The sequence below is a fragment of the Hemicordylus capensis genome, chromosome 2 (assembly GCF_027244095.1).
Source record: "Hemicordylus capensis ecotype Gifberg chromosome 2, rHemCap1.1.pri, whole genome shotgun sequence".
Classification (NCBI taxonomy): Eukaryota; Metazoa; Chordata; class Lepidosauria; order Squamata; family Cordylidae; genus Hemicordylus; species Hemicordylus capensis.
In genome coordinates, this window is record NC_069658.1 from 330,035,442 (window position 1) to 330,061,365 (window position 25,924).

A 25,924-nucleotide genomic window follows, 5' to 3' on the forward strand; every position below is an offset into this window, starting at 1 on the left:
GAAAGTTAGCTGGCCCCAAAGGTCTACTAGCGCCCGTTAATGTAACAGGCTTAAAGTTACGTGTGTGTGTGTGTGTGTGTGTGTGTGTGTGTATATATATATATATATATATATATGTATGTATGCTGGTCTAAAGGCAAAACTCTACTACTCCACACTAGACAAGCCCAGTCACGTTTAGCATTAATTCTACAGTGTACAGAAATAAAAACAATGTTTTAAAGAAGGAGTTAGGCTGCAAAGGAGTAGGACAGAGATAACTCCAGGTATCTTTCTCAGTTGCATATTAATGCTTATATCTAGAAACAATCTTAGTTGTACCTCACCATCTCCAGCTCAGGACTGGAGATATTCCCAGTACCCACTTAGGTACAGAACTGCAAGCATACATGTGTAAAACAATAACTGCAAGAGAACACCAGCCCGATTCAGACGCTCTGCTGTATGCGTGTACAGATGTTTGTACACGCATACTCATGTTTGTGTGAATGACTGTGCCTGTGTTCATTTTAAAAGTGAACCTGGATACAGGCCCTTCAAATGCATGGTACAGATAGGAAGTGTACATCTGTACCTGCGTCTAGCATAATATGTGAATGACTGTACCTATGTACAGATCTGTACCCACTATACACTCCTAAGACAGCTACGAATTTATCAAGTTTGCGCCTGCCCAAAAACTGTCACCTCTCAGCCAATCAGCGTTCACAAGTTCTTATCCTCCCGTTTTCATTTGTCAGAGCTCGTGGAAAGAACAAAGAGACGTTCTCCAATAGGGTTTTAACTCTGAGTCGCGCGCGCTCGAGGAGTGAGACTTCAACTCTGGTTGGCTGGAGCTGGTGACTCTGGAAAGATGGCGGCGTCTAGTGCAGTTGCGACAGTCGGGGCCGGTGGCTCAACCAGCGCGGATTTCGCTGATCTGCGGGAGATTAAGAAGCAGCTGCTGGACGTGGCGGAGCGCAGCCGAGAGCGTGGCTTGCAGCATAGCGGGAAATGGTGAGTCTGGGTTGCGCAAACTGAGGCTGCCCCTCCTCATTCGGGACTGCAGTTTCTCCATTCTGTTCTTCTGAGCAGACCGGGGCTCCGAGTAACTGCAGGCAGGGAGGGAGGGCGGGCGGTCACCAGGTGTGCAGGGTGAGGAATAGTCAAGGGCAGCTTGTGATGTACGTGTGCCTGTGAGCATCGTGTTAAGCTTCAGAGTAATGGAACATCGATGTGTTTATCTGGCTGTTTTACAGCCCTACAGGGATGAGTGCCTATGGCAATGTGATCCAATCCTTACAGGTTACAATCACTGTTTATTACTTGCTTACTTATTTGATTTCTGTACCGCCCTTCCAAAAATGGCTCAGGGCGGTTTACACAGAGAAACGATAAATAAATAAGATGGCTCCCTGTCCCTAAAGGGCTCACAGTCTAAAAAGAAACATAAGATAGACACTAGCAACAGTCACTGGAGGTACTGTGCTGGGGCTGGATAGGGCTCTCCCTCTGCTAAATAAAGAGAATTGCCACTTTAAAAAGGTGCCCCCTGCATTGTCATGAGGACGGACTCATCCCCCGGAGGGTTGCCTATAGGGCTGCACAACACCCGCATGATATGTCACAGTTATGTTATTCCAAAGCCAGTATAATTACACATGATAGATTTTTGCATAGTGTGCCCTTTTAAGTACCCATTATATGTCAGGGTACAGCCAGCCTGCAGAATAAAGATGTGTGTGGCATGAGGAGACTGTGTCCATGTGTAATGCATGTCTGCTAAGGTCCACCTTGGAGGTGTTTTCTGTGTTCAACCACAACCATCGGAGATGAAATGGATGGTGACTGGAGATAGGCCCTTTTCAGTGGTGATGGTGCCCCAGCTTTGGAATGCCATCCCTGGGGAGGTTCACCTGGTAATGAGTGCTTGACATCTTTTTGGCATCACTCTCTTTATTTTCCCAAACACTCTTAAAACTCCTTTTTAACCGGTTATGCTGATTGTTGTGTGGCATAATTGGTTGTTATTATCTACCGCTTGGTGTTATTCTCATGCTTTAGAGTATGTTATAAACTGCTCTGCAAATTATTGGGCAAAATCGCAAGCAAAGTATAATAAATACGAATAATCAGTAATAGTAATAATAAAGAGTTATGAGCCAGAGTGGCTAAAGGCAGTGCTTTCTCTGATGCAGTGGAATCTCTTGTTGCAGGGCCTCAGAGTTGGCTTTTGCCCTGGACCCTCTGCCATTGAATGAGCTGCCTCCTGCACCCGCACTCACAGAGGTATGGACAGAAGAAGAAATGGTTTTTATAACAGTCCAGAATTAATTTAGCCTTCTATGATCAATGTACTCCGAATTTACAACTTCAGCTGTGGTCAAATAGTAATGTAAAACAATCCAACAGGCTATATACCATATCATTTGTGGAATTTATAAGTAACTCTGTAAGATCAACTGGTGACTTTACTTATTTAGGCAATGGAAAAGAAAGGTTTAGCTCATGATGCAGTTAATATATTTAATGTTGCATTGTTTGTAGTTGTGTGTAGCAGGGCACTCTAGGTGCAATTCAGATATGAAAGGACTCACAGGATTGCTTTTTTCCAGTGCTGGGAGGAGGGTCATTAGTCAAGCAACCAATTTTTGTGTGCAAGCAGTTTGCTTTCCTAGCGTCCCTTCTTCACAACATAGGAAGCTGCCATATACAGAGTCAGACCATTGGTCCATCTAGTTCAGTATTGTCTGCCCAGACTGGCAGTGGCTTCCCCAAGGTTGCAGGCAGGAGTGTCTCTCAGCCCTATCTTGGAGATGCCAGGCAGGGAACTTGGAACCTTCTGCATGCAAATGCTTTTTCCAGAGTGGCCCCGTCTCCCAAGGGGAATATCTTACAGTGCTCACATGTAGTCTCCCATTCAAATGCAAACTAGGGTAGACCCTGCTTAGCAAAGGGGACAATCCATGCTTGCTACCACAAGACCAGCTCTCTTCCTTGTTGACTCATGTAACCTCACTTCACTCCCTTTCCTTTGATCTGTTAATCCTCTGAGACTTAAAACAAGTGTAAACACCAATTTAACTATTTTCAGAGATGCTCAAATCTTATCTGGATAAGGGTGATTTGGTCTGACATAGTTTAAAAACTCCAGGTCAACCAAAAATTTCATTTTTGGTGTGAGGGCATTGGTGCATTGCAAAGCTGAAGCTCAAGAAGAGCATTTCCCTTCTTACCTGATGCTTTCCTTGCCAGAAGGTGCCTCAGGAATTCATTAGTTTGGAATTTAAGTGTTCTTTTTCTCCTTCCTCTTAGGAAGATGCTCATGATTTGGATGCCTATACCCTTGCTAAGTCTTACTTTGATCTGAAAGAATATGACAGAGCAGCTTACTTCCTCCGGGGCTGCAAGAGCCAGAAGGCTTATTTCTTGTATATGTACTCCAGATACCTGGTGAGCTAAGAGGATAAAAGCAAGCTCTTTTCCTTGAATTTTCCTTTTTGTCTTTATGAGGAACCTGACTTCCAGCTTTCTTTTCTAGTATCATCTGCACCAGTGACTGACTTCCTGTTTTTAGTACCTGGACCAGTGACATAACTAGACAATACAATATGAAATTATTCTTTAAATTCACTTTTTTTCCCTCCACAGTCAGGTGAAAAAAAGAAGGACGATGAAACTGTGGATAGTCTAGGTAAGGAACTCAAAACAAAGCCTTTTTCAGTGTGATTTGTGATTTCAGTGACTTGATTTGTCGTTTCCACAGCTCAGTTTTATTTTTTCAACTATCTATTAAAGATTACTTTTTAAAAAAAGGATCAAAGATAGTATCAAACCTGTTATATTATGCTGCCTTCCTCCATCAGACATATTTCCATACTTAGTCTAGTTTAACCTCTATACTAAGGTAAGAGGGATTCCCAGATGTTGTTGACTACTACCCCCATAATCCCCAGTCAAAGGCCATTGCAGCTAGGAATTATAGCCAACAACATCTGGGAATCCCTCTTACAGGAAACACTGGTCTCTATACTTGAACTGTGTTTAGTATGTGTACATTGTTCTGTTTTTACTAGGGGTTATTGTGTTGTTTTGATCATTCTCCCAATCCAGGGCTGCATTTCTAGGCATGCCTACTAGGCAGGAAGTCATAGTTAAATGTGGCGTCATACAAAACTATTAGAGGGCACAACTATAAGCTAAACTAGGACAAAACTTGAAACAATGCAGCTGGTTTTTAGTTACCATGGATCTAGCTGTATTGGTGCATATCTTTGTGCTTAATTCTTGATAGCAAGTTATTAGAATTAAATTGTAACTGATACATAGCATAGAAGAATGCACCTGCTGTGCTTGGCTCATTGAGGATGCTACACTAAAGATACTATGTGTTCTGATGCAGATAAAACCAAGGTTAAGACTGGAGAGTAATTATTTCTGAGAAGGGTAAAGAGATCATGATCTTTAGCTAATAAGGCACTTTGGTGACCAAATTAACTGATACAATTCTTAAACATACAGTTTTATTTCTTAATTTTATATTCTTTACTGGGATCCTCAGGGTGGCTAGCAAAAATACATTAATTGTGTTAATATGCTAGTGAAATGTTGTGCCCAGTTTTAGTGCCAACATTTTAAAGAGGAAACTGAAGATCTTTCTTCACATTTTTAAATTTTATGGGATTTTACAATAGCTTTTACAAACTGACGATCTTTCAGAAAAGAGGTACTAGAATTATGAACTTTGGAAAACCTTCTTAGAAAAAAGTAGCGATGGCTACTCTCTCACTTCAATTGCTCCGAGATCATGAAAATCACTTCTGGGTAACTGTGGTTGTTACAGGGAATAGCTCTGGTTGCAGATGTTTTACGTGCAAATGCTCTCCAGTAATGGGACACTCCTTGGTGTAAGATTTTAAATGCCTGAAATTTCCAAATAAAAATAACAAATAATGTCATTTGTATTATGAAATGTAAAACACCTTGGGTCCAGCTACCAATGGGGATGATGTGCAGTCATCACAATCCTGGCCATTCTTCATTTATGCAGGCTGGATGCAGAAATTACTGAACAGAAAGCTATGGCCTAGTATGCAGAAGATTGTGTTGGGCTGCTGTAACTGTTCAGTCTAATATCAAAATATGTTTGTTAACAACGTTATTTATATAGCTGCTCATATTTATTTATATAGCTGCATAACAATTGTTTTTTGGACAGCTAACAAAACATTTATAAAACAGAATAACACATACAAATAAAATGAATTAAAAACCATAGCTACAATAAAATGCAACTAAAAACAAAGCAAACTTTTAAAAAAAAAAAAGTCTGGGTGAACAAAGAAGTTTTCACTTGGCATCTAAAAGAAGTATAGTGATGGCCCCAGGCAAGCCTAATTGAGGAGGCTATTCTATACATGGGGTGCTGCCACCAAAAAGGCCCTCTGCCTTGTAGCCATCTGTCTCCCCTCATCTGGCAGGTCACTCAGAGCAGGGCCGCTAAAGGAGATTGTGATTTAGCGTGCTACGCACGTCTTGATTTGACAGTAGTTGGTTAGGTGTGATGAACTTACTGAAAGCCAAATTTTTCTCATTTCAGGTCCCTTAGAGAAGGGACAGGTGAAGAATGATGTTCTAAGAGAGTTACGGGTAGAGCTTAGCAAGAAACACAAAACACGAGAACTGGATGGATTTGGCCTTTATCTGTAAGTGTTGAACAGATGCATTGGTACACAATATAGGGGGTAGCCATGGGTTTGTGTTCATGTACAAAGTTGGGAGAAGGGTGAGATATGGTGGTGAGCATGCAGGCAGAGTATCAAATTAGGACATGGCGATACCATGGACTCTTGCCCTAGCAGCATTTATCCTACTCTTTTTATGTACCCACTAGGTATGGAGTTGTGTTGCGAAAGCTGGACCTAGTGAAAGAGGCCATTGATGTGTTTGTTGAAGCCACCCATGTTTTGCCATTGCACTGGGGAGCCTGGCTGGAGCTTTGTAACTTGATCACAGACAAAGAGATGGTAATTTGTAGGATTCTCATCTGGGGTGGATAATTACAAGTCAAATTCTTCCTTTCTATTTGACCTGAGAGCCGTTGACTACTCTAGTGTTTGTACTGTTCTTGATTGTATTCCTGAACCAGGTATAAAAGATTACAAAGACCTTTTGTAATTGAGTAGAACTTGGAGATCTTTTCTGAAGGATTCAAAAGAGTGGATGGAGAGATGTGACCACGTGTTCTAACTTTTGCTGAGGGCTGTTATAGATTCCTTCTCTAAGCATGTCCCTCTTCTGTTTGGTGATTGTTGCCAGCTGAAGTTCCTGTCCTTGCCAGATACCTGGATGAAGGAATTCTTCCTGGCACACATCTACACGGAGCTGCAGCTCATAGAGGAAGCCTTGCAGAAGTACCAGAGTCTTATTGATGCAGGTTTTTCCAAGAGCACCTACATTATCTCCCAGATTGCAGTGGCCTATCACAATATTCGAGGTCAGTGAATCCGTTTAGACTTGGATAGCTTCCTGTCTCATTCTCTGCCATGCTTACTGTAGTTTCTGGCTTTTTCAGATATTGATAAAGCTTTGTCCATCTTCAATGAACTGAGAAAACAAGACCCTTACAGGATTGAAAATATGGATACCTTTTCTAATCTGCTCTATGTCAGGGTGAGTACTCTTTTTCTCAACCATTTTCTCAACCTCAGCCCTCAATACTAAATTGTAAGCCACCTTGAGGATCATTTGATCAAAAGGCTCTGGCACTGTATACATTTTCAAAATAAGTAACTCATCCACAACCCTGCAATATGCATACAGAATCTGTCTATATCTCTAGGACATTAAATGCATGTTGGCCATTAACAGTATAATCCTAAGCATATTTTTTTCAGAAGCAGGTTCCATTTGAATGTATCTTACTCTCTAATAAGTACATAAGAACAGCCCTGCTGGATCAGGCCCAAGGCCTATCTAGTCCAGCATCCTGGTTCACACAGTAGCCCACCAGATGCCTCTGGGGAGCCCACAGGCAAGAGGTATGTGCATGCCCTCTCTCCTGCTGTTAGTCCCCTGCAACTGGTATTGAGAGGCATCGTGCCTCTGAAGCTGAAGGTGGCCCACAGCCACCAGACTAGTAGCCATTGATAGACCTGTCAATTTGTCTAAGGCCCTTTTAAAGCTGTCCAAGTTGGTGGCCATCACCACATCCCATGGCAAGGAATTCCATAGATTAATTATGCGCTGTGTGAGAAAGTACTTCCTCTTGTCAGTCCTAAATTTCCCAACCTTCAGATTCATCGGATGACCACTGGTTCTAGTGCTGTGAGAGAGGGAGAAAAATTTCTCTGTCCGCTCTCTCCATTCTATGCATAATTTTATACACCTTGATCATGTTTCCCCTTAGTTGCCCCTTTTCCAAAGTAAAGAGCCCCAGATGCTGTAACATTGCCTCATAAGGAAGTATACTTAGAATTGCAGCGCAAAGTACATGTAAGGCTGTGGTAGGCAGAAGCTGTTATAGTTGATCAGGACAATAGGGAAATTTGGTCTGCAGTGAGAACTGAATCCACTGTTGAGACTATACGGGCATACAGCACCAGGAAACAACCATTGTTTGCTACGCTGAGAAGTCTGCTGAGCTGCTGGAGTCGGCTGATTACATTGTTTCTGGTTGTTGTGTGAAATTGACAGAAATGTTGGCTCATTCTTATTACTGATGACTTTGAAACATCCCAAATCCCTTTAATGTTCTGTAATTGTTCTTGTTGAGGCTTAAGTAATCAAGTGGGGTAGCTTGATTGAGATACTTGTTTTGAGTAATATTATATTTTAGACGACATCTAGTAGTAGATTGTGCTGTAATTTCTATTAGATTCCTATGCCTCTGTTGGCTTGATCACCTAGCAGGAGCAGACAGCAAAAGTGTATCACTAGACCTCAGTTTGATGGCTTTTCCCCTGCATCTTTGAAGAAATTTTGAATTGGACCCAGAGTCTCAGCTAGCAAAATGTGGATTCTCACCAGAATAGCCTAGTTAATTAAGTTAGCCTAGTGACTGAATATGAAACCTGCAAATCTGTTGATGCAGTAGTTTTTCAATAGTATATTTATTTTCCCTGCAACTCTCTCCCCACTACCTGCCAAGTGGCTCTCATCTTCATGCTTATCTCATTTCTTTCCCCCTATAGAGCATGAAGCCTGAACTGAGCTATTTGGCTCACAATCTTTGTGAGATTGACAAGTACCGTGTTGAGACGTGCTGTGTGATTGGTGAGAGACTTTCCTTCTCACTTGTTTGAAGAGGGCATGAAGGAAGTTACTTGATCTTTTTAAATATGAGATGGTATAAGTAGAGCTGTTGTTTCCCAGACTTGGATTCCCTTCTGCTCATTGACTGTTGTGCCTTTTTGCTCTAGGGAACTACTATAGTTTGCGCTCTCAACATGAGAAAGCAGCACTCTATTTCCAGAGAGCATTGAAGCTGAATCCTCGGTATCTTGGAGCATGGACCCTCATGGGGCATGAATACATGGAGATGAAGAACACATCAGCAGCTATTCAGGCATACAGGTGTGTCCAAGCAGAGTTTTAGCTCTAGCCTGTGCCTCGGGTAGGAAATGTTTTAACAGGATCCTTCTTCCATTGTTCTGAATATCCCAACTTCATTGCAGTCTAATCTGCTTATGCCCTTCCAGTGCTTATAAACAAAGGCAAATGTTATGAACAGTTAGATGTGTATCTCCTCAACATTTACCTTTGTAATAATTTGTGTACCTTTTTATACCCCTGTCCTGTGACTTTCTCTCCCTCTGATAGACATGCCATCGAGGTGAACAAAAGGGACTACAGAGCATGGTACGGACTGGGGCAAACATATGAGATCCTCAAGATGCCATTTTACTGCCTGTATTACTATAGACGAGCCCATCAACTCAGGTAAAACTGTCCAGCCTTGTTACCTGCTACATTTAATTATTTTAGCAGCTGTCCCTGTCAGTGCATGGAGTCAAATTGCTATGGATCAATTTAGCTATTTATATGGAGGCATCCATGAAAATATAATTGTGATGTGCATTGCCAAAATTGTGCTACAAATTATACTGCCACCTCCAGCCTCAGAAGCAAGATGCCTCCAAATACCAGTTGCAGGGGGACAACAGCAAGAGAGGGGGCATGCTTTCACCTCTTGCCTGTGGGCTTCTCAGAGGTATTTGGTGGGCCACTGTGTGAAACAGGATGCTGGACTGGATGGGCCTTGGGCCTGATCCAGCAGGGCTATTCTTATGTTATGTTCTTATAGTGCAGACCCTGATGGAATCACCAGAAGAAAAGAATTTTCAGCTGTCATTTAAAGTAGTAGTAGTAGTAGTAGTAGTAATAATAATAATAATAATAATAATAATAATAATAATAATATCTCCATTGCTGCACAAAACAATATCATTTTTTAAATTTAGCTACTAGTCATGACATACTACCTCCAGGTTCCTAGGCAGTATGCCTAAATATCAGTTGCAAGGGAACAACAGCTGGAGAAGAGTATGCTTTTATCTCTGGCTTGTGGACTTCCCAGAAGCATCTAGTTGGCTATTACGGGAACTGGGATGCTGGACTAGATAGGCCTTGGGTCTGATCCAACCTGACCCTGTTCTGGAAGGGGAAAAAATAAAATAGGTTTTGAAACTAAAATATTTTTTTCCAGTTGGGTTTTAAGTGCTAAACTTTAGACCAGGGCTCCTGCACATGTTAGCCTACAATTCCTATAATCCTTAGCTATTGACCACTGTGGCTTGGGATTATGGGAGTTGTGGTCCAAAACAGCTGGGGGGGCCTAAGTTGAGCAGACCTGCTCTAGATCCTTTATTCCCTTGTAATAAGGCATGTACTGCTGATTTAATAGTGAGGCTTAGTGCTCAATTAGTCTGAGATCCCTTTAGAGTTTGTTGAGTCTTTTGTCAGCTACCTGACTCTTTGTTCTTTACAGACCAAATGATTCTCGTATGCTGGTTGCTCTTGGAGAATGTTATGAGAAATTAAATCAGCTGGTAGAAGCCAAAAAGGTAAGAGGGCTCAGGTCTGCATTGGAGGGTCAGTTGGAGCATTGAGACTTGTGCCACGAATCAGTAAAGGTAGGGACATGGCAAGTATTTCAGCTAGACTATTTCAGAAAGCTTTGAGTTGTGTCTCTTCATGCATCCACTTTTGAGAGCAGACTCCTGAATGTAGTTTAGGTGGCTGGACTACAGGTATGGGTGAAGGATACACAATAAACCTGAATTTAAACCTGAATTATTAACAACAACAACAACAACAACAATTTATTATTATCATTATTATTATTATTATTATTTCTGGAATGAAATGGATATGCTTGTTCTATGTGTCCATTAATATTCCATGATCTCAATATATAATAGGGCTCAGTACTTCAAATGACTATCTTGTCATTTGTCTGCATATTGTAGCTCTGTTTCTAAAAAGAAGGAAGAGATACAGAGGTGTTATCTTAAACATAGCTAGTTTTATTGGAGTAATACAATTATAAGTGTTATATTTTATAGGACAATAAAATAATACTTTTATGTGTAATAAAATTCTTGTATTATGCAACATCCAGACAAATTTTGTGCTTGTAAAAGTACTTCTCATATGAGGGGTGGGGGGAGATTTTGCTGTCCCCCCCTGTGCCCCCAGTATGCCCTAAAAATATGTCCCGGAAGGTTCCCCAAGCCTCAGGGACATATTGGGGGGGCAGCATTGGAGGCAGCACAAGGAAGAGGAGACTAGTGAAAATCACTCCTCCCCCTTGCACAAATGAAATGTACTTCCATAGACACAGTGTTAGTTTGGATGTCATGTAGCATCTATTCCTTCACCTTTGTTTCGGGGGAGAGCAATGAATGGGTGTGTATTTTGCTCCTGATTCTAGAATGGTCACTTTGCATTTGTTTGCTAATGCTTTCTTGACAGTGTTACTGGAGAGCATATGCTGTAGGAGATGTGGAAAAAATGGCACTGGTGAAACTTGCAAAGTGAGTAATGACTAATGTTTTATGGCTTCTAGTTATATTGGGCTTTTGCATAAATAAATCATCGGTAATATCAACATCTGGTGTTCCCCTCATTTTATGAAAGTGGTCCTGGAAATACCTACAACTGGCAGTTAGGCATTGTTGCAGAAAAACAAAAATTGTGGGCAGCTGTCTTGATCCATTGTAAAATAAAAAATAAAAAATCCCAGAGTCAAAGTAGGGCAATACTTTTATTATGCCCAGCTTAAAAAAGTCACCAAGTAATGAGCAACAAGCTTTGGGGTTCTTCAGATCTCTTCATCAGGTTGGATGATTGGGTGGGGAATAAAGATGTGTGTAGGGGTAAAGCCCCCAAAGTCTACAATTTGCAAAGTTTCTACTGTTTTGCCCTATAAACATAATTTGTGTCTGACAGACTCGATGCCTAATTATCATGTCTGGCAAACTTAGTGCCTCAATTATGCCTAATTAACAAGTGTCATGGTTTGGCTGAACCGTGAAGTGCTACAAGAGTTGGTGGTTTCTCTCACCAGGAGGTTTTTCACACAGGCTTTTAGTTCAAATCTCCTCCGGAATGGAGGGTATGCATTCACATATCAGCCAGATTTACCTTGAAGCCCGTGAGAGCTATCAGGGAGCATTTCACACACAATTCGGGTTTTTCATTGCATGTTAGAGGGTAGCCCATTCTCAGTTGTTGGAGTCAAGGACATCTCTATGGGTTATCCCCCTCAAGGCAGGTCAGTTTTGATGAGCTAAAAGGAAAACACGCGTCTGCTCGAGCCGGAGGGGGATAGCCGCACCCCAGTTCTTTCTGTCCTGCATTGCTCCAGGCAGCTCAGAAATTTATCTTCTGATTCTCTCTATTTTGCTTATCCTTTTCTATTTCCCTTTGTTGCTTAGATTTTCTCTTTTAGTATTATTCTCTATTTGTTTTTCCTTTTTTTAAAAAAAGCCTCCTTTTAAATTCAAGACCTTTTTTCTCTCCCTGCATACTTTCCCCTCCTTTCCACTGTTATGGAGCCCGCAGGAGGGTGCAAGATGATACTGGTGCCCAGGGGTAAGGGCCAGAGTGGTTTCCCTAGGGCAACCAGAGCACCCGGATCGCCCCCACTTCAAGCATTGGCACTGACTGCTTCACAGCCGCCCAGGCCAAACACCAACGAAACGAGTTGCCCGCCTTCAGGCCACGAGACTTGTGGCCCAGAATGCCTCAGGGAGCAACAAGATGACTGGAAAGTCATGGACTTTGGGAGTGCCCTCACTGTTTTCGGGCAGCAACATTCCTTCTTGCAGAGCCTCCTCCCACCTCAGTGGAGTTGAGGGCTTGGTGAACATCTGGGATGGCCAGTGCGGCAAGAGAAAGCTCCATGGTGGTGCGAGTGGACGAAAAGGGCACCAAAATAGGAGAAGCCTCCAAACAGGCCATTAAAGTAGCCCGGGGCCACAGCCAGGACCAGGGCTGGACTATGAGACTGGTGAGATCTCTCCTTGGGAAGAGTAGCCCTCCCCTCGTGGGTCTCTCAGATTGAGGTCCCTGCTTACTCAAGACAGTTCCCCCGGAGTGGCAGGCAGGGCTTAAAAACGCCATAGTGGATACTATTCAGCAGATCAGACCTTTTAAAAAAGAGAAGAAAATCAAGGAATTGTAAGAGGGCCCCCTCTTCATCTGAGGACATGACCTCTTCTGAGTCATCCAGGCGAGCTCACAAAAAAGCCAAGAAAAAGAGAAAACATCTCACTGGCGCACGTTCTAATAAAAGTTAAAAATATGAACATGATGATCACCATCCCTCAGACCTTTTGGGCCCTGATTATGGGGACCCAAGTAATTAGAACTCAAGACTATTGCTACCAGATAAGTGTAAGGCCACTCCAACCCCAGTGATTGACTTAGATGCTGATCCTGAGGGGGAGCCAGATGGGGCAGATGGTGGAAATCAGGACCCTGACATTGTCCTAGATAAGGAGGAAGGAGAATGGTCAGTGGGACCCAGACCAGGGCAATGTCTCACAGCTCCTTTTTGTATTTGAAGATTTTAATTCCCTCATGACGAGAGTTTTAGTCACTATTGGCCTGCAATCAAAGGTAACATCAGACGTGACTCAGTCTACTAAGGAGGACCTCATTTTTCCTAAAGCAAAACCCAAGGACGTGTTATTGCCATTGCCCGAGGTTTTCACTGACATAATTAAACAGGAATGGCTTCTTCCAGCAACCAGTAGAAAGCTGATGGCTATTGCGAATTTATATTACTCGTTCCAAGAGGAACCATTGGAGTGATTAAAAACACCAAACACAGATGCACCAGTCATACAATTAATATCTGGTTCTTTGGTGCCAAGGGACGGAGTGTTCACCCTTAAGGATCCCTCAGATAAACAAGCTGAATTTGCCCTGAGAAGAGTGCATGACAATTCCTCCATAGCTACCTGTTCCTCAGCAGCAGCTTCCCTGGTTGCTAGGGCAGCTTTATTGTGGGTAGACGATTTACTTAGTGACCCACCTAATGACCCTGTAAAAATGAGACAACAGCTGGTCAAGATCCAGAAGGCTCGGGCCTTTGTGGCAGATGCCACTATGGACTCTATTAGGTTTTCATCCAGAGCATCTGCAGCTTTTGTAGTGGGCAGATGGCACCTGTGGCTTAAGAGCTGGCAGGTGGACTCCACCTATAGAAATAACCTGACTGCTGTACCTTTATGACAGCACAAAGCTTTCTGGTGATTCCTCTCTGAAAGACATTTTAGTTGAATCAAAGGATAAGAGAAAGATGATGCCATCTGAAAGACAATATTTAAAAACGGTCTATAAATATTCATTGTATTTGTATCTGCTCCACGCAAGCCCGATAAGCCAGGTTTCAAAAAACCTTTTCAACCTTTTCAGCCTTTTCAGAATTTCTGGCCCTCCTTCTGGGACTGGGATAAGGATTTCAGAGCACAATGGGGATCATGGAATCACTAGAATTTCCTCTCCAGGAGCTTTGGCAATACTAGACAATCCTTCAAACAAACCAAGCAGCAGCAATGACTCGGGACTCTCCAGGCTGGGAGGCCGCCTGTCGGAGTTCTTTCATGCGTGGGAGGCTTCTGTAACGGACAAGTGGGTCCTCACCATAGTTCAGAAGGAGTACAAGATAGAATTGAATGCTCCTCCCTCCCACAGGTTCCTTCCAACTCCCTGCTCTCACTCTTCTATAAAACACATCAAGCCCAAAAAGGCCACTCAGCATCTGGTGGACATAGGAGTGGTGGAAATGGTGCCTCACTGTCAGGAGGGAAGGGGCATCTATACTATCTTGTACACCGTTCCCAAAAAGAACGGGTAAAAAAGGCCTATGCTAGACCTGAAATATTTAAATAGATGGGTCAAGCGGGAAAAATTCCAGATAGAATCACTCTGATAAGTTGTAGAAGTGCTGCACCATCTAGACTTCCTATCTTTGATAGACCTGAAGGAGGTGTACTTATATATACCAATTCATCGCAGCAGGTTCTCTAGAGCAGTGTTTCTCAACCACCGGTCCCTGGACCGCTGCCGGTCCCCGAAGGCTTGAGTGCCGGTCCCTGACTGGGAGTCAACCCCCCCACCCCCAACTGAAATCAAGGCACTCACTTCCTCAATTTTGCACATGGCATGGAAGAGGAAGAGTATCACGGAGGCATGGGACCCTTCTTGTGCCTTGCCTCCATGTGCTGCTGAGATCTTCCTACAGCTATCTTATTCCCTATCTTTACAGCTTCAAACTGTATGCAGTGCGGGGGCATGGAGGAAAAAGTATGGCAGTGGGCGCCACTTGAAGGGCTGCTGGTTCTTGCATGCTCATTATTTGCAGCCAAAGGTTGGTTGATTGAAACCCAGCTGCCTGTTGTGGTCAAGGCGCCTTGAGAGGGAACGCTGTTTCCCTTTTGCATCAGTGGGGCTTGCTTGTATGTTGTTTTCATTGGCCCCATGTAGCTTTTGAATTTTTCTAATGGCCCAACATACCCTCTCCACTGAGTAATCAGAAGCACCTCCACCCCCACCCCGCACATACTGAAGACATACTGGAGACAAATTTGTTCACCCAGGCTTTTAGATTCAGGGGTTCTCAACCTTGGGTACCCAGACGTTGGTGGACTTCTACTCCCATAATCCCCAGCCATAATGGCCAAATGCCATTGTTGTTGGGGGTTATGGGAGTTTAACTGAGGGACCCAAGGTTAAGAACCCCTAATATTCCATGTTTGCAAAAGATTCCAAATTTAATTATTTTAATGCTTATATTATTTTCATTCTAAACTGCCCAGAGATGCATGTTTGGGGCAGTATAGAAGTCTGATAGATAGATAGATAGATAGATAGACAGACTTGAAACCAACCCCTTTACTAACTGCTGGTCCGGGAAACTGCGCATGAAGAATGTAGCGGTCCTTGAAACTCTGCACGAAGAATTTAGCGGTCCTTGACTCCAAAAAGTTTGAAAAACACTGCTCTAGAGATGTCCTTGACCCCAGCAACTGAGAACGGAGCATTGGTTCACTTACCATGAAGGCTCCTTATGGTTGCTGGAGTCAAGGCCATCTCGGCTCACCCAGCTTGGCGCTCTTTTCTACTCCTGGGAGACTATCTTATCAGTGACCCTTACTCTGCTTTGCAGCAAGAGACAGCAAAAGCCTTGTATATACTGTGAAGTAATATGCAAGTGTTTTCCAGTTGGACATTTTCTACAGCACTTCAAGTTCACTGTGCTTATTGCTGTGTGTTACGAGTTTTTCTCTGGGTTGTTTTTTCTTTCTAGCATGACAAATTGTCATGACACCTTTCATAACTCAGCCTAAAAGAACTGGGGCAGGGCTATCCCCTTCCGGATCGAGTAGGCATATGTTTTTCCTTTTGTGTAATCAAAAGGGGGATAGCCCATAGAGGGGGATAGCCCATAGAGATGTCCTTGACTCTAGCAACCAGAATAAGCCTTCATGGTAAGTGAACCAATGCTTTGATTTATATCCAGGGTAAAAAAAAAATCTACTTTTTGCATCGTGTGTGTGTGTGTGCGCGCAACTGTGAACTCGCAGTAAGCCTGCTGTCTGAAAATGCTTCTGGGAGGTGGTATTTAACAGGTTCTTTATAGGGTTGGCATTCCCCTTGAAGGATCAGGTTTGGGGATGTTGATCAATCCCGTTTTGTCACAACAAAGTCCAAGTAGCCTCAATGGTACTTGGCACTTTCCTCTGGCTTTGGCCAGTGCACCAGCTGTGACTCTCCTGAGGCAGAGAGTTTGGCCATTATTATCCATGCTCTGGTAGCATCCAGATTAGATGACTGTAATGTGTGTCACGTGGGGCTGGCTTTGAAAGCTTCTTGGAAACTTTAGTTAGTTCAGTACATGGTTGCTAGACTGCCATCCAGGAGTGGCTTTAGGGAACACTTCTCACCAGTTTAAAAACTTCTCCAGTGGCTATCAGTCTGCCGCCAAGCACAATCCAAAGAGCTAGTGCTTACCCTTTTCAAGTTCTATTTAGCGTGGGTATTTGAAGGGCTGCCTTTCCTCACCCTTAGCTGCCTGTGCACCATGATCTCTGGGTGTGCCGCTTTCTGAAGTGAGTGACCAGTGAGGGGGCCTTCTTGGTTATGGCAGCCTGTCTCTGGAACACTCTCTCTAGGGAGTCTTTCCTATTAAGTCTTTCTGGCACCAGGCCACAGCCTTTTTATTTTCACAGTCTTTTAAAAAGGTCAACTGAGTTTGGTTTTGTAGTTTTGAATTCTCTGTTGTTTAAATCCTGCTGCTGTTAAACTTTGGGTGTTACTGTATCAATTTATTGTATTGTTAACTGCCTTGAAAGATATGCTTATGAGGGAATAAAATGTTAGGCAAGCAACCCAAGAAAACTGGAAGGCTTGTGGTGAATAATAGATGCTTCTTCCTCTTTGGTGCTCTTTTTTTAATTTCTGAAGCAAGAACATACTTTAAAAATAAGACCATTTCTTTTTCAGGCTCCATGAACAGTTGAATGAATCGGAGCAAGCTGCTCAGTGTTATATCAAATACATCAAAGATATCTATTCCTGTGGGGTGAGTCAGTTCTACATCCCTTGTGAGGTGAAAGAGAGAAGGACATAAAGCTGAAACCTAAATACCTTTATTCTACTCTAGGAGATAGTGGAGCATCTGGAAGTGAGCACTGCCTTCCGCTACTTGGCTCAGTACTACTTCAAGTGTAAACTCTGGGATGAAGCATCAGCCTGTGCCCAGAAATGTTGTGCATTCAATGATGTGAGTACAGAGCCGTCTTCACTGGGCTTTTTCACTAGGAACTGTACTATGCTTTACTATATATTGTACTATACACATCCTGTGGTGTTTGTTGCCATAACACGCCCACTCCTCATAGTGTATGCCAACCTCATTTATGTGCAGTAAGGCCAAAATTATGAGCATGGTAGTTATTGCTTGCCACCCCTCTAAAGAAACTCTCCCTTTAGTCCACTAGGCCAGGGGTTCTCAGAGTGGGGGTTAGGACTCCCTGAGGGGTTTTCCCCGCAACTTGAAACTTTACTCGAATTGTTTCAGATGGTCGGGGCAGCAGCAGGGGACAGGCGCTGACAACCTCTCAGCTCCTCTTCTGCTTGCAAAGCTGAAGACATGTGTGGCGCTGCTAGTTCTGCTAATAGGCCAGGAAAGAAATCTCTCTTAGAAGATGAGCTCCCGTGACAGGGAACTCCCATCCAGCCCATCCCTGAAGAAGCCATGTGGGTGTGCCTAACTTTGATGGACTGGAAGGGAATTCCTCGTCAGGAGCCCAGTCAAGAGCTCATCCCCTGGGAGAGAATTCTCTCCTGCTCCAGCCAAAGAAGCCCTGTGGCTTTGCAGGTTGAAGAGGTGCTGGGAGTTTGTCAGCTCCTTTCTCTCTAACTGGGGTGGTTGACCGTCTTGGAAATGTCAGCATTATAGAGCAGAGATAGTGTATCAGTGGGTCTCTGACCAATTGGAAGAAAGACAGTTCCCTCTCAGGATTGCTCTCGAGAAGGCTTTCTTCCCACCCTGGGTCAGAAGAAGCTTTGTGAGGAATAAAAAGGGAATTCACCCTGATCAAGGCGATTCTGATCAAGCTTTTGTGTGGAATAAAAGCTAATCTACTCTAATCAAGATCTGGATGCACAGCCATAAACTTGCCCCCTCCCCTCCAATAACTAGCGCCTGACTGGCCTCTTCCCCATTCTCATCTTTCCAAGACTCACTCCAGCTCTGGAAACATATTTCAGTGCCTTATTGCTGAACTTTTAAGATTGAAAAAAGAAAAGGGGCACTGTTCTTCACAAGTGGTTGCATGACCTCAGCCACTGTTCACAAGCTGCAACCCAGCTGTAATATTGTGTTCTGCTAAAATACACACATCCCTCCCCTCCTCTCTCCCATCCACCCCCACCATATGTGCACACATGCACACACACGTGCGCGCGCGCACACACACACACACACACACACACACACACACACACACACACACACCTCTCTTCTGGCCTGACAGTCAAAGAAGGGCTGCTGCTGTGCTTGCTCTCAGAGCTTTGTGTGGCTTTTGGAGGCAGAAACCTTTTTTAGAAACACACGCTGTTTTTGTATTACTGACTCGGATCAAATCCCAACATTCAGAAGAAGAATTTTAAAATAGAAGCATTAAAAAAAAGAAGCTAAATATTCAAAAATTCGGACTAGAATTCAAGCAGGATTATAATCTAATCCTAATTTTTCAACACAAGTATAATTTTTGCATATTCCGTTCATTGAGGCTTTATTTATTTATTTATTTATTTATTTATTTATTTATCTATCTCTGTAATCCTAATGAAATCAGTAGCTTTAGTTTGAGGTGGGGTGGTCATGTAACTTTACATATTTAGGGGTTCACAGTGTTAAAGTTTGAGAAGCCCTGCACTAGGCAAATTGGGAGTAGCTCAATTTCTCATATAAAACTGAGATATGTGATTATCAATTAAGTGTGGTACAACAGATCAATTAAATATAAATAGGTACAAAAGATTTAAATCCAAAGACAGATTTACGTGATTTTTTTTTTAAAGTTTGTTTAATTATGGAATCAGAATTACTTGGCACCCAAAACATAGCAAAACATCAGGCGTGCCTATATTTGGCTTTAAAAACTCAAACCTTCTATGTCACAGGGAGGTATAAAGGGGCCAGACAAATATGGGAATAGTTACTAGATTCCTCAGAGTCCTATAAGGGAGGTCCAAAAGGGCATTGGCCACATCCAAGTGAGTAGCTCTAAACTGAGCCAGGTGTGCTTCACAAGGGCAGCTGGTACAATGAATATATGAGAGAGTGAGATTTAGGCCTGCCTCTTGGTAAAAATAAAAATCCTTTACAATCTGCAAAATATGCCCATGCAGCAGTGTCCCCCTTCCCCCGCTCTACAGACCACTGAATATTGTCTGACATTCTCTGTAGTCCTCTGGTGATGGAAGGAGGGCTACGGGTTTGCAATGGGCCTTCAGGATCCCTGCCCTGAAGGCTTTCCACAGTGGACCAGGTGCAGAGGGCGGGGGGCAATTTTGGCATCTCTCCTCTCCTTCTCAAAGCCCTTACCAGTTGCAGAAATCTGTTTGAAGGCTGTGTGACCCTCGGGCCACATCATATACACTAGTATAAAGGACTTTTGGAGGGAGGGGAAAGATGCGAAAATTGCTCTCCTCTCCCATTCCATGCCCGTTCCACTGTGGGGGAAAGAGCCTTTAGGGCAGGGATGCTGAAGACACCTTGTGGACCCACTGCCCTCCTTCTGTCATTGGAGGGCTGTGGAGACAATTAGCCACCATACCTGATGGCAAGAGGCAGAGCTTGTGAAATACCATTCGAGGAAGCTTACACTAATAAGAAATGTTCATTCCTCACATAAGTGAAGGCTCAGTTCCATGACTGATTTCTGTCTGTTATGAAACACATTTAATGTTTACATGGAAAAAGCATCAATGCAAGTTGACATACAATACATAAAACACCTCTAGAAAGACTTGTTCAAGGAAGAAGGTATAACAGTCACAGAATACCCATAAAACAGACTGCTTTGCTGACTCCTTCAAATGGAGTTTTTTGTTTTTAAAATGGAAATGGTACACTGGCTTCCATCTGGTGGGTTTCTAATTTAAAATCTAGTTTTAATTGCATCTGTTTTAACTGATCTTCTGTTCATTTTATACTGTTTAGTATTTTATCTGTCTTATATTTTTGCTGTTGTTGTAAGCTGCCTGGAGCAGTATTGTACTGGAATGGGGGATATATTTTCAATAAATAAATAAGCCAGAATATTGGTGCTACTCACACATTATGCTCAATGTACATACAGTCTTGTACAGTGTATGCATGTACATATCTGTATGCATGTACAGTTATTCAGACATTCAGCACTTGTACAGTAGCACACTCCTATCTATACTCTGCATTTGAGGGGGCCTATAACTCCTCACTTTTAAAATGAACAAATTCAGACATTCACACAAAAACGTGTACATATGTACAGACATCTGTATGCACATACAACAGTGTCTGAACGGGGCTAATGTTAAGCTGGTCAAACCTTAACTATGGTGGTCAACAGTTCATAACTGGAACTGGATATTTTGAGCATATTTATGGCTCCCAGTCCATTTCTGGCCCGAATTCAAAGTTCTGGTTTTAACCTTTAAAGCCCTAATGGCTTGGGACTGGGTTACCTGAGAGAGCGCCTTGCCCCTTATGTCGCAACCTGGACCTTAAGATCTTCTTTGGAGGCCCTCCTCCGGGTGCCCCTGCCATAAGAGGTGAGGTGGGTGGCTACTACGTAGAGGGCCTTTTCAGTGGTTGCACCTCATTTATGGACTATACTCCCCAGTGAGGTTCACTTGGCTTCATCACTCTGTTCTTTTGGATGCCAGGTAAAGAACACTTTTTTGTTAGCCCAGGCCTCTTACATTCTGGTTTTTAGATCTGATCTGAGTTTTAACTAATTTTAAGATGAGTTATTAAACTGCCTTTTATTGTATTTTGTATTTTCTTTTCTCCATTTTTGTCTCTTAGGATTTGTATGTTTTGATCCTGTGTTGTGAGCTGCTCAAAGAACAATTTGTTATGGGTGGCTAACAAATAAAGTTCTGTCATCACCACCACCACAAACCAAGCACAGTTTCTTTCTGGGAATTTAGTGCTCCACACATGCAAATAACTGACCTTTCCTTTTTGTTTTCTTAAGGGGAAGGGATTCCTTAATCTAGCATGCTATCAAACCCCACATTGCTACACAGGCAATTACATGTAATTGTTTGACATTTGTCAAGGTGAACAAATAAGACTATCCAGTCTGTAGATGAGGTAAAGGAAGCATGAGCAGAAGACAAAGCAGCTTGCTGGAATCCTGTTAGTCGATTCATCTGTAGTTTGTCAGAATGGCTATACCTGTAGAATTCAAGGGTTTCAGAAGGTTCATATTGCAGACCAACTCTGTCTGGAAACCATAAGGTTTGGAGAAGTTCAGCATCCAAAATCAACCTTGAGTCAAAATAGTAGAGTTTGTTACCCAGCCAACCCCATTTAGATTATTAGCAAGTTTATGAAGCATCTAGAGTCTTGTGGCAACTTACAAGCAAACAACTATCCGTTTTTGTAGTTCAGGGCCCACTTAGTCATATGCACGAGCACCTTAAGTTAAAGGCCCTGGCTTTTAAAATATCGGCCTAAATCAATCTCTTGGTTCTAGTCCTGGACAACATTACATTGCAAAGCCATAATTCAGAATGGCTGGCCTTTGCTCGAGAGAGTCCATGTAACCTTGATCTAGTTATAATATTGGTTTTGCCCAATGCTCATCTAGCTTTCTTTCTCCTCCAGACAAGAGAAGAAGGGAAGGCCCTCTTACGACAAATCTTACAGTTGCGAAATCAAGGAGAGACGTCGTCCACAGAGATTGCCACGCCTTTTCTCCTTCCTTCTTCATTGTCTGCCAACAATACTCCAACACGCCACGTGTCACCATTGAACTTGTCTAATATTACACCTTAAACTGTGCCTGCCTCTCTGAGCCAGTCTGAGTTGTAAGGGAAATCCAGTGGGAACCTGGAGCACCACCTTGTTCTGGGCAGGGGTCTATATTCAGTGCTGCCTCCTTGAGAGGGCTGAATGCTGATAGCTCATTGTTGGAGATACCTTTTGAACTGCAGCAGTCAAATGTTAGTGGGCCAGACTGATCTGTTTGAGTGAACTGAATCCACTTGACTCTTCTTCAACCCTCTCTTCTTATTGGTATGACATCTTAGTGTAAGAAGAGGACTCTCTATGGCCTCTCTCTCTATACTGAAGTTGGGTTAGAGTTCCTTCTCTGCCTCTCTCAACGGCTTTCCAGAGTGTCTGCTACACAGCATAAATGGATCAGTTTTGGTTAGAAGGGAAAATAGCACCTTACGCTTAGTGGGAAATACAAGAAATATGTACTTGAGTTGCTGGACACTAATCCTTTTGCTTTAGATTAGCTGGCTGGTGAAAGGAGCCAGGGTAAACAGCATGGATAGGAAAGTCATTTTTTTGCACGATGGTTTTTTCCTTGTATGAACAACAAATGTAGTCCAGTCAGTTATGGAAGGGCATGAATGAAAATCCTAGCAATTGATGTACACCTCTTCAGTATCCTGTGATGCCCATTCTGTGCCACTGCTGATGCTGTTGTTGTTTGGCTTGATAATACAGAGTGGTGTGATGGTTCAAGTAAAGGATGTTGAAAAGAAACTATTAATAATAACTGTTAAGCCGGCAGTGCAGTATTGTCATTGCTTTTCCCTATGTGCTGACTCCAGAAATGTCAGCAGAGCTATTCGAAAAGAGAGGTATAACATGTCAACTGTGTATTAGGAACAAAACAGAACTATTCCTTGAGAACCACTTTGTTCTGTTCCTTGAAATAGGAGCTGATGGGTTGTAAACGAGTGCCCTATCAGGATACAGACCAAGTGTTGAATATGATCTTGACACCTAAAATAATGGCTGTTGTAAAAGAGTAGAGCCAAATAATGTTATAGTTTGCTGAAGCCAACAATGTTGGGAATGTAAAACAAAGACTCATTGGTAGCTAAGCAGCAAGTGGTAATGGAACAACCTTAAGTTCTACTTCCACCATTAAATTGGTTTTATCTGTGTATCTCCTTGGGTTTTTTGGTGCAACCCAGAACTATGCTTCCCCTTGTGCCTCAGTAATGGTGGTGCTACAGTGGTTTCTGTCTTGTGCATGTTGTATTTCCCCTTCCTTCAAGGAGCTCAGAGTGATATACCAAGTTCTCTGTCCTGTTGTTACCGTTACAATAATACAGTGAGGTTGGCTGATTAGGCTCATGGTCAGTGAACAAACTTCATAACTGCTGGCACTTCACCTACTCTACCACATTGATTCCATATGTAACCATTAGATGCATCACTTAAAGCCAAAGATCATAGTAGTTAAAACACAAACTAGGGAAACCAAATGGGGTGGGGAGAGAATGAGAAATAGGAGGAAATGGTAGAGCTCTGCCAAAGCCCTGTTCTCACGACGGGAACTAGGAGGTGCCTGTTCCTGGTACATTCAGGAGCAGGAATTTACTATTTGCATTCAGCCCTGTCTAGTGGGGCCTGCACAACCCATCTTAAAGGGATACCCTCCTGCACTGAGGGAGAAACATGAAATGCAAACTAATGATGATTAACAAATTTTCAGAATAAAGACAAAGTGACCTAAAATTATCAGACCAAAGCAAGGCCATTGTCCAACCTCAACTCTACATGAATTGTTTGGGTTGTTGCCTTTATGGAAGCAAAACAGCAGCCTTGGTGATACTGCCCTTCATGTTAACTTGGAGCCCAGCAAATGCTCTTTAATGGCTCCAACCTGTAGACAGGTAGTGAGCCACAGGGCTCTGCCCTGTTCAAAGTTTTTATACGGGGTCGTTGATGGAGTAGAGGGAATGCTTATCAGCAGACAACACAAAGCGAGGTGGATGGAGAGCTAAGCAGCTCCTTAGAAGAGTCAAGTGTCAAAATAGGAACATAAAGCTGCCTTCTACCGAGACAGACGATAGCTCCATCTAGCTCAGTATTGGCTACACAGGCTGGCAGTGGCAAGGTTGCAGGCAGGAATTTCTCTCAGCCCTATCTTGGGAGATGCCAGGGAAGGCACATGGAACCTAGATGCTCTTCCCAGAGCAGCTTCACCCCTTAAGGGGTAAATCTTAACAATGCTCATACTGCTAGTCTCCCTTTCATATGCAACTAGGGTGGACCCTGCCTAGCTAAGGGGACAAGTCATGCTTGCTACCACAAAACCCGCTGTCCTCTCCAAAATGGTCTTGGGAGGTTCAACTATTGGGCCCAAACCAACAAGATGAAGCTAGAGACATGTGAAGTACCATGGGTATAAATGGGGAAGCTCTAGCTTGGCTGAAGTACATGGAGAACCCTAGCTGTCGGAGTGGACCATTGGTTGAACATGAGCTGACAGTATGATACATCTGCTTTAAAAAAAAAAAAAAAAGCAAAGCTAGTGCAATACTAGGCTGCATTAAAAGACTGAGTCATCTAAGGAATGAATGGCTAAAGGAGCTGGGCATGCTTAGCCTAGAGCAAAGATTACTAAGGTGGCAACCTTCAACTATCTGATGGGCTGTCATCTAGCAGTTGGGCAGTTCCTCCTGAGGGCAGGACTAGAACCAATGGGTTGAAGTTACAAGGAAGCACATTTAGGCTAGACAGTAGAAAGAACTGTCTGACCAAGAGCTGTTCCAAAAATGGAAATGTGGGCCTTGCACAGTGGTGGACTCTCCAGCTGTCAGGGATACAGTGTAGATTCCTGTATTGAGCATGAAATGGCCTGGAGGCCAAGTCATGGCCATTCCAACCTTACAATTCTATCAAAGAAGTCTGTCTCTAGTTATTGAATAATTTATTCTACAAAATTTTCAAGTCCTTATTTGGCTCAAGGAAGGAACTTTAATTTCAAATTAGCAGGTCTTTAAAGATAGCTTAATTGTGTTAGAATTGTTCCTATAATTTGTACATGCTATAACTGCCTAATATGTGTTTATACTCCTGTAATTGCAACTTTACTAGTTGCTGCGAAGTATGCACCAAATCTACAAACACAGTAGCATTAATACTTTAGGCTCCAAGCCAACTTCTGAAGAGGATCTGCACCTTAACTCTTCCTGACAGATCTGAAATTGGTAATCCATGTAGGACGCAAGTCAATATTTGCCACTTGTACAGCAAGTAGATGAAGAAAAGTTAATATAGATGACACACAACCCTTTTCTTGCTATGGAGCTGATTTTATGTATATTCAGCTGAGCCAAATCCCCCTGAAGCAAACATGATGTACTTCAACAAACGTGTATTGGATCAATCAGTAGAAACCATGCTACCTAGAAAGTTTGTCAGCGAAACACTGGCACTTATAGGTGTAATCCTAGAAATACAATGCAGTACTTCTGTTCAAAATTTATAATATGGATTGCATCATTGGTAGTTGCATCTATCCCTTTAACTTCCATGGGAGAATGCATCTTCAGAAGCAGCAGGGAAAGTCTTCATATCTTGCAAGAAAGGAGCACAAGGAATTCCAGTAGACAAGTGTTGACAATTGCATGGTTTACTATCATATTTGTAATGGGAAAGACTGAAAACTGCTCACAGAATCTGCATGAAGGTTCTGTGCAGAATCATGACCCAAGAAAAAGCTTATAGGTACAGCACTACGCTTATAGTCCCATTCCTATAGAATTGACAGGATGCCAGTTATTGTACAGACAGCTAACTCAAATCCAACTAGCTGATTTAACTAGCATAATGGTGGTATCTGACATTAAAACGCAACGCTAACACAAGGCAGTTCCATCTAATTCCTGGTAAATGATA

At 42.8% G+C, this 25,924-nt stretch overlaps 1 protein-coding gene across 2 annotated transcripts; it reads left to right on the plus strand.

The window, feature by feature from the left end:
• The first annotated feature begins 793 nt into the window (after window positions 1-793).
• Window positions 794-23,178, plus strand: CDC23 (cell division cycle 23). 2 transcript variants are annotated; one of them, XM_053301320.1, is made up of 16 exons: window positions 794-996; window positions 2,196-2,268; window positions 3,295-3,432; window positions 3,631-3,673; window positions 5,579-5,684; window positions 5,873-6,005; window positions 6,298-6,475; window positions 6,554-6,651; window positions 8,172-8,253; window positions 8,400-8,553; window positions 8,800-8,919; window positions 9,968-10,043; window positions 10,954-11,015; window positions 16,996-17,074; window positions 17,156-17,275; window positions 21,881-23,178. In XM_053301320.1, the coding sequence occupies exons 1-16, from the start codon at window positions 854-856 to the stop codon at window positions 22,049-22,051; spliced, it is 1,776 nt and encodes a 591-aa protein (XP_053157295.1). In that variant the 5' UTR covers window positions 794-853; the 3' UTR covers window positions 22,052-23,178. The 2 variants fall into 2 exon arrangements, with proteins under 2 accessions (XP_053157295.1, XP_053157296.1); XM_053301321.1 differs by lacking the exon at window positions 2,196-2,268 and having other exon boundaries at window positions 859-996.
• Window positions 23,179-25,924: the final 2,746 nt, after the last annotated feature.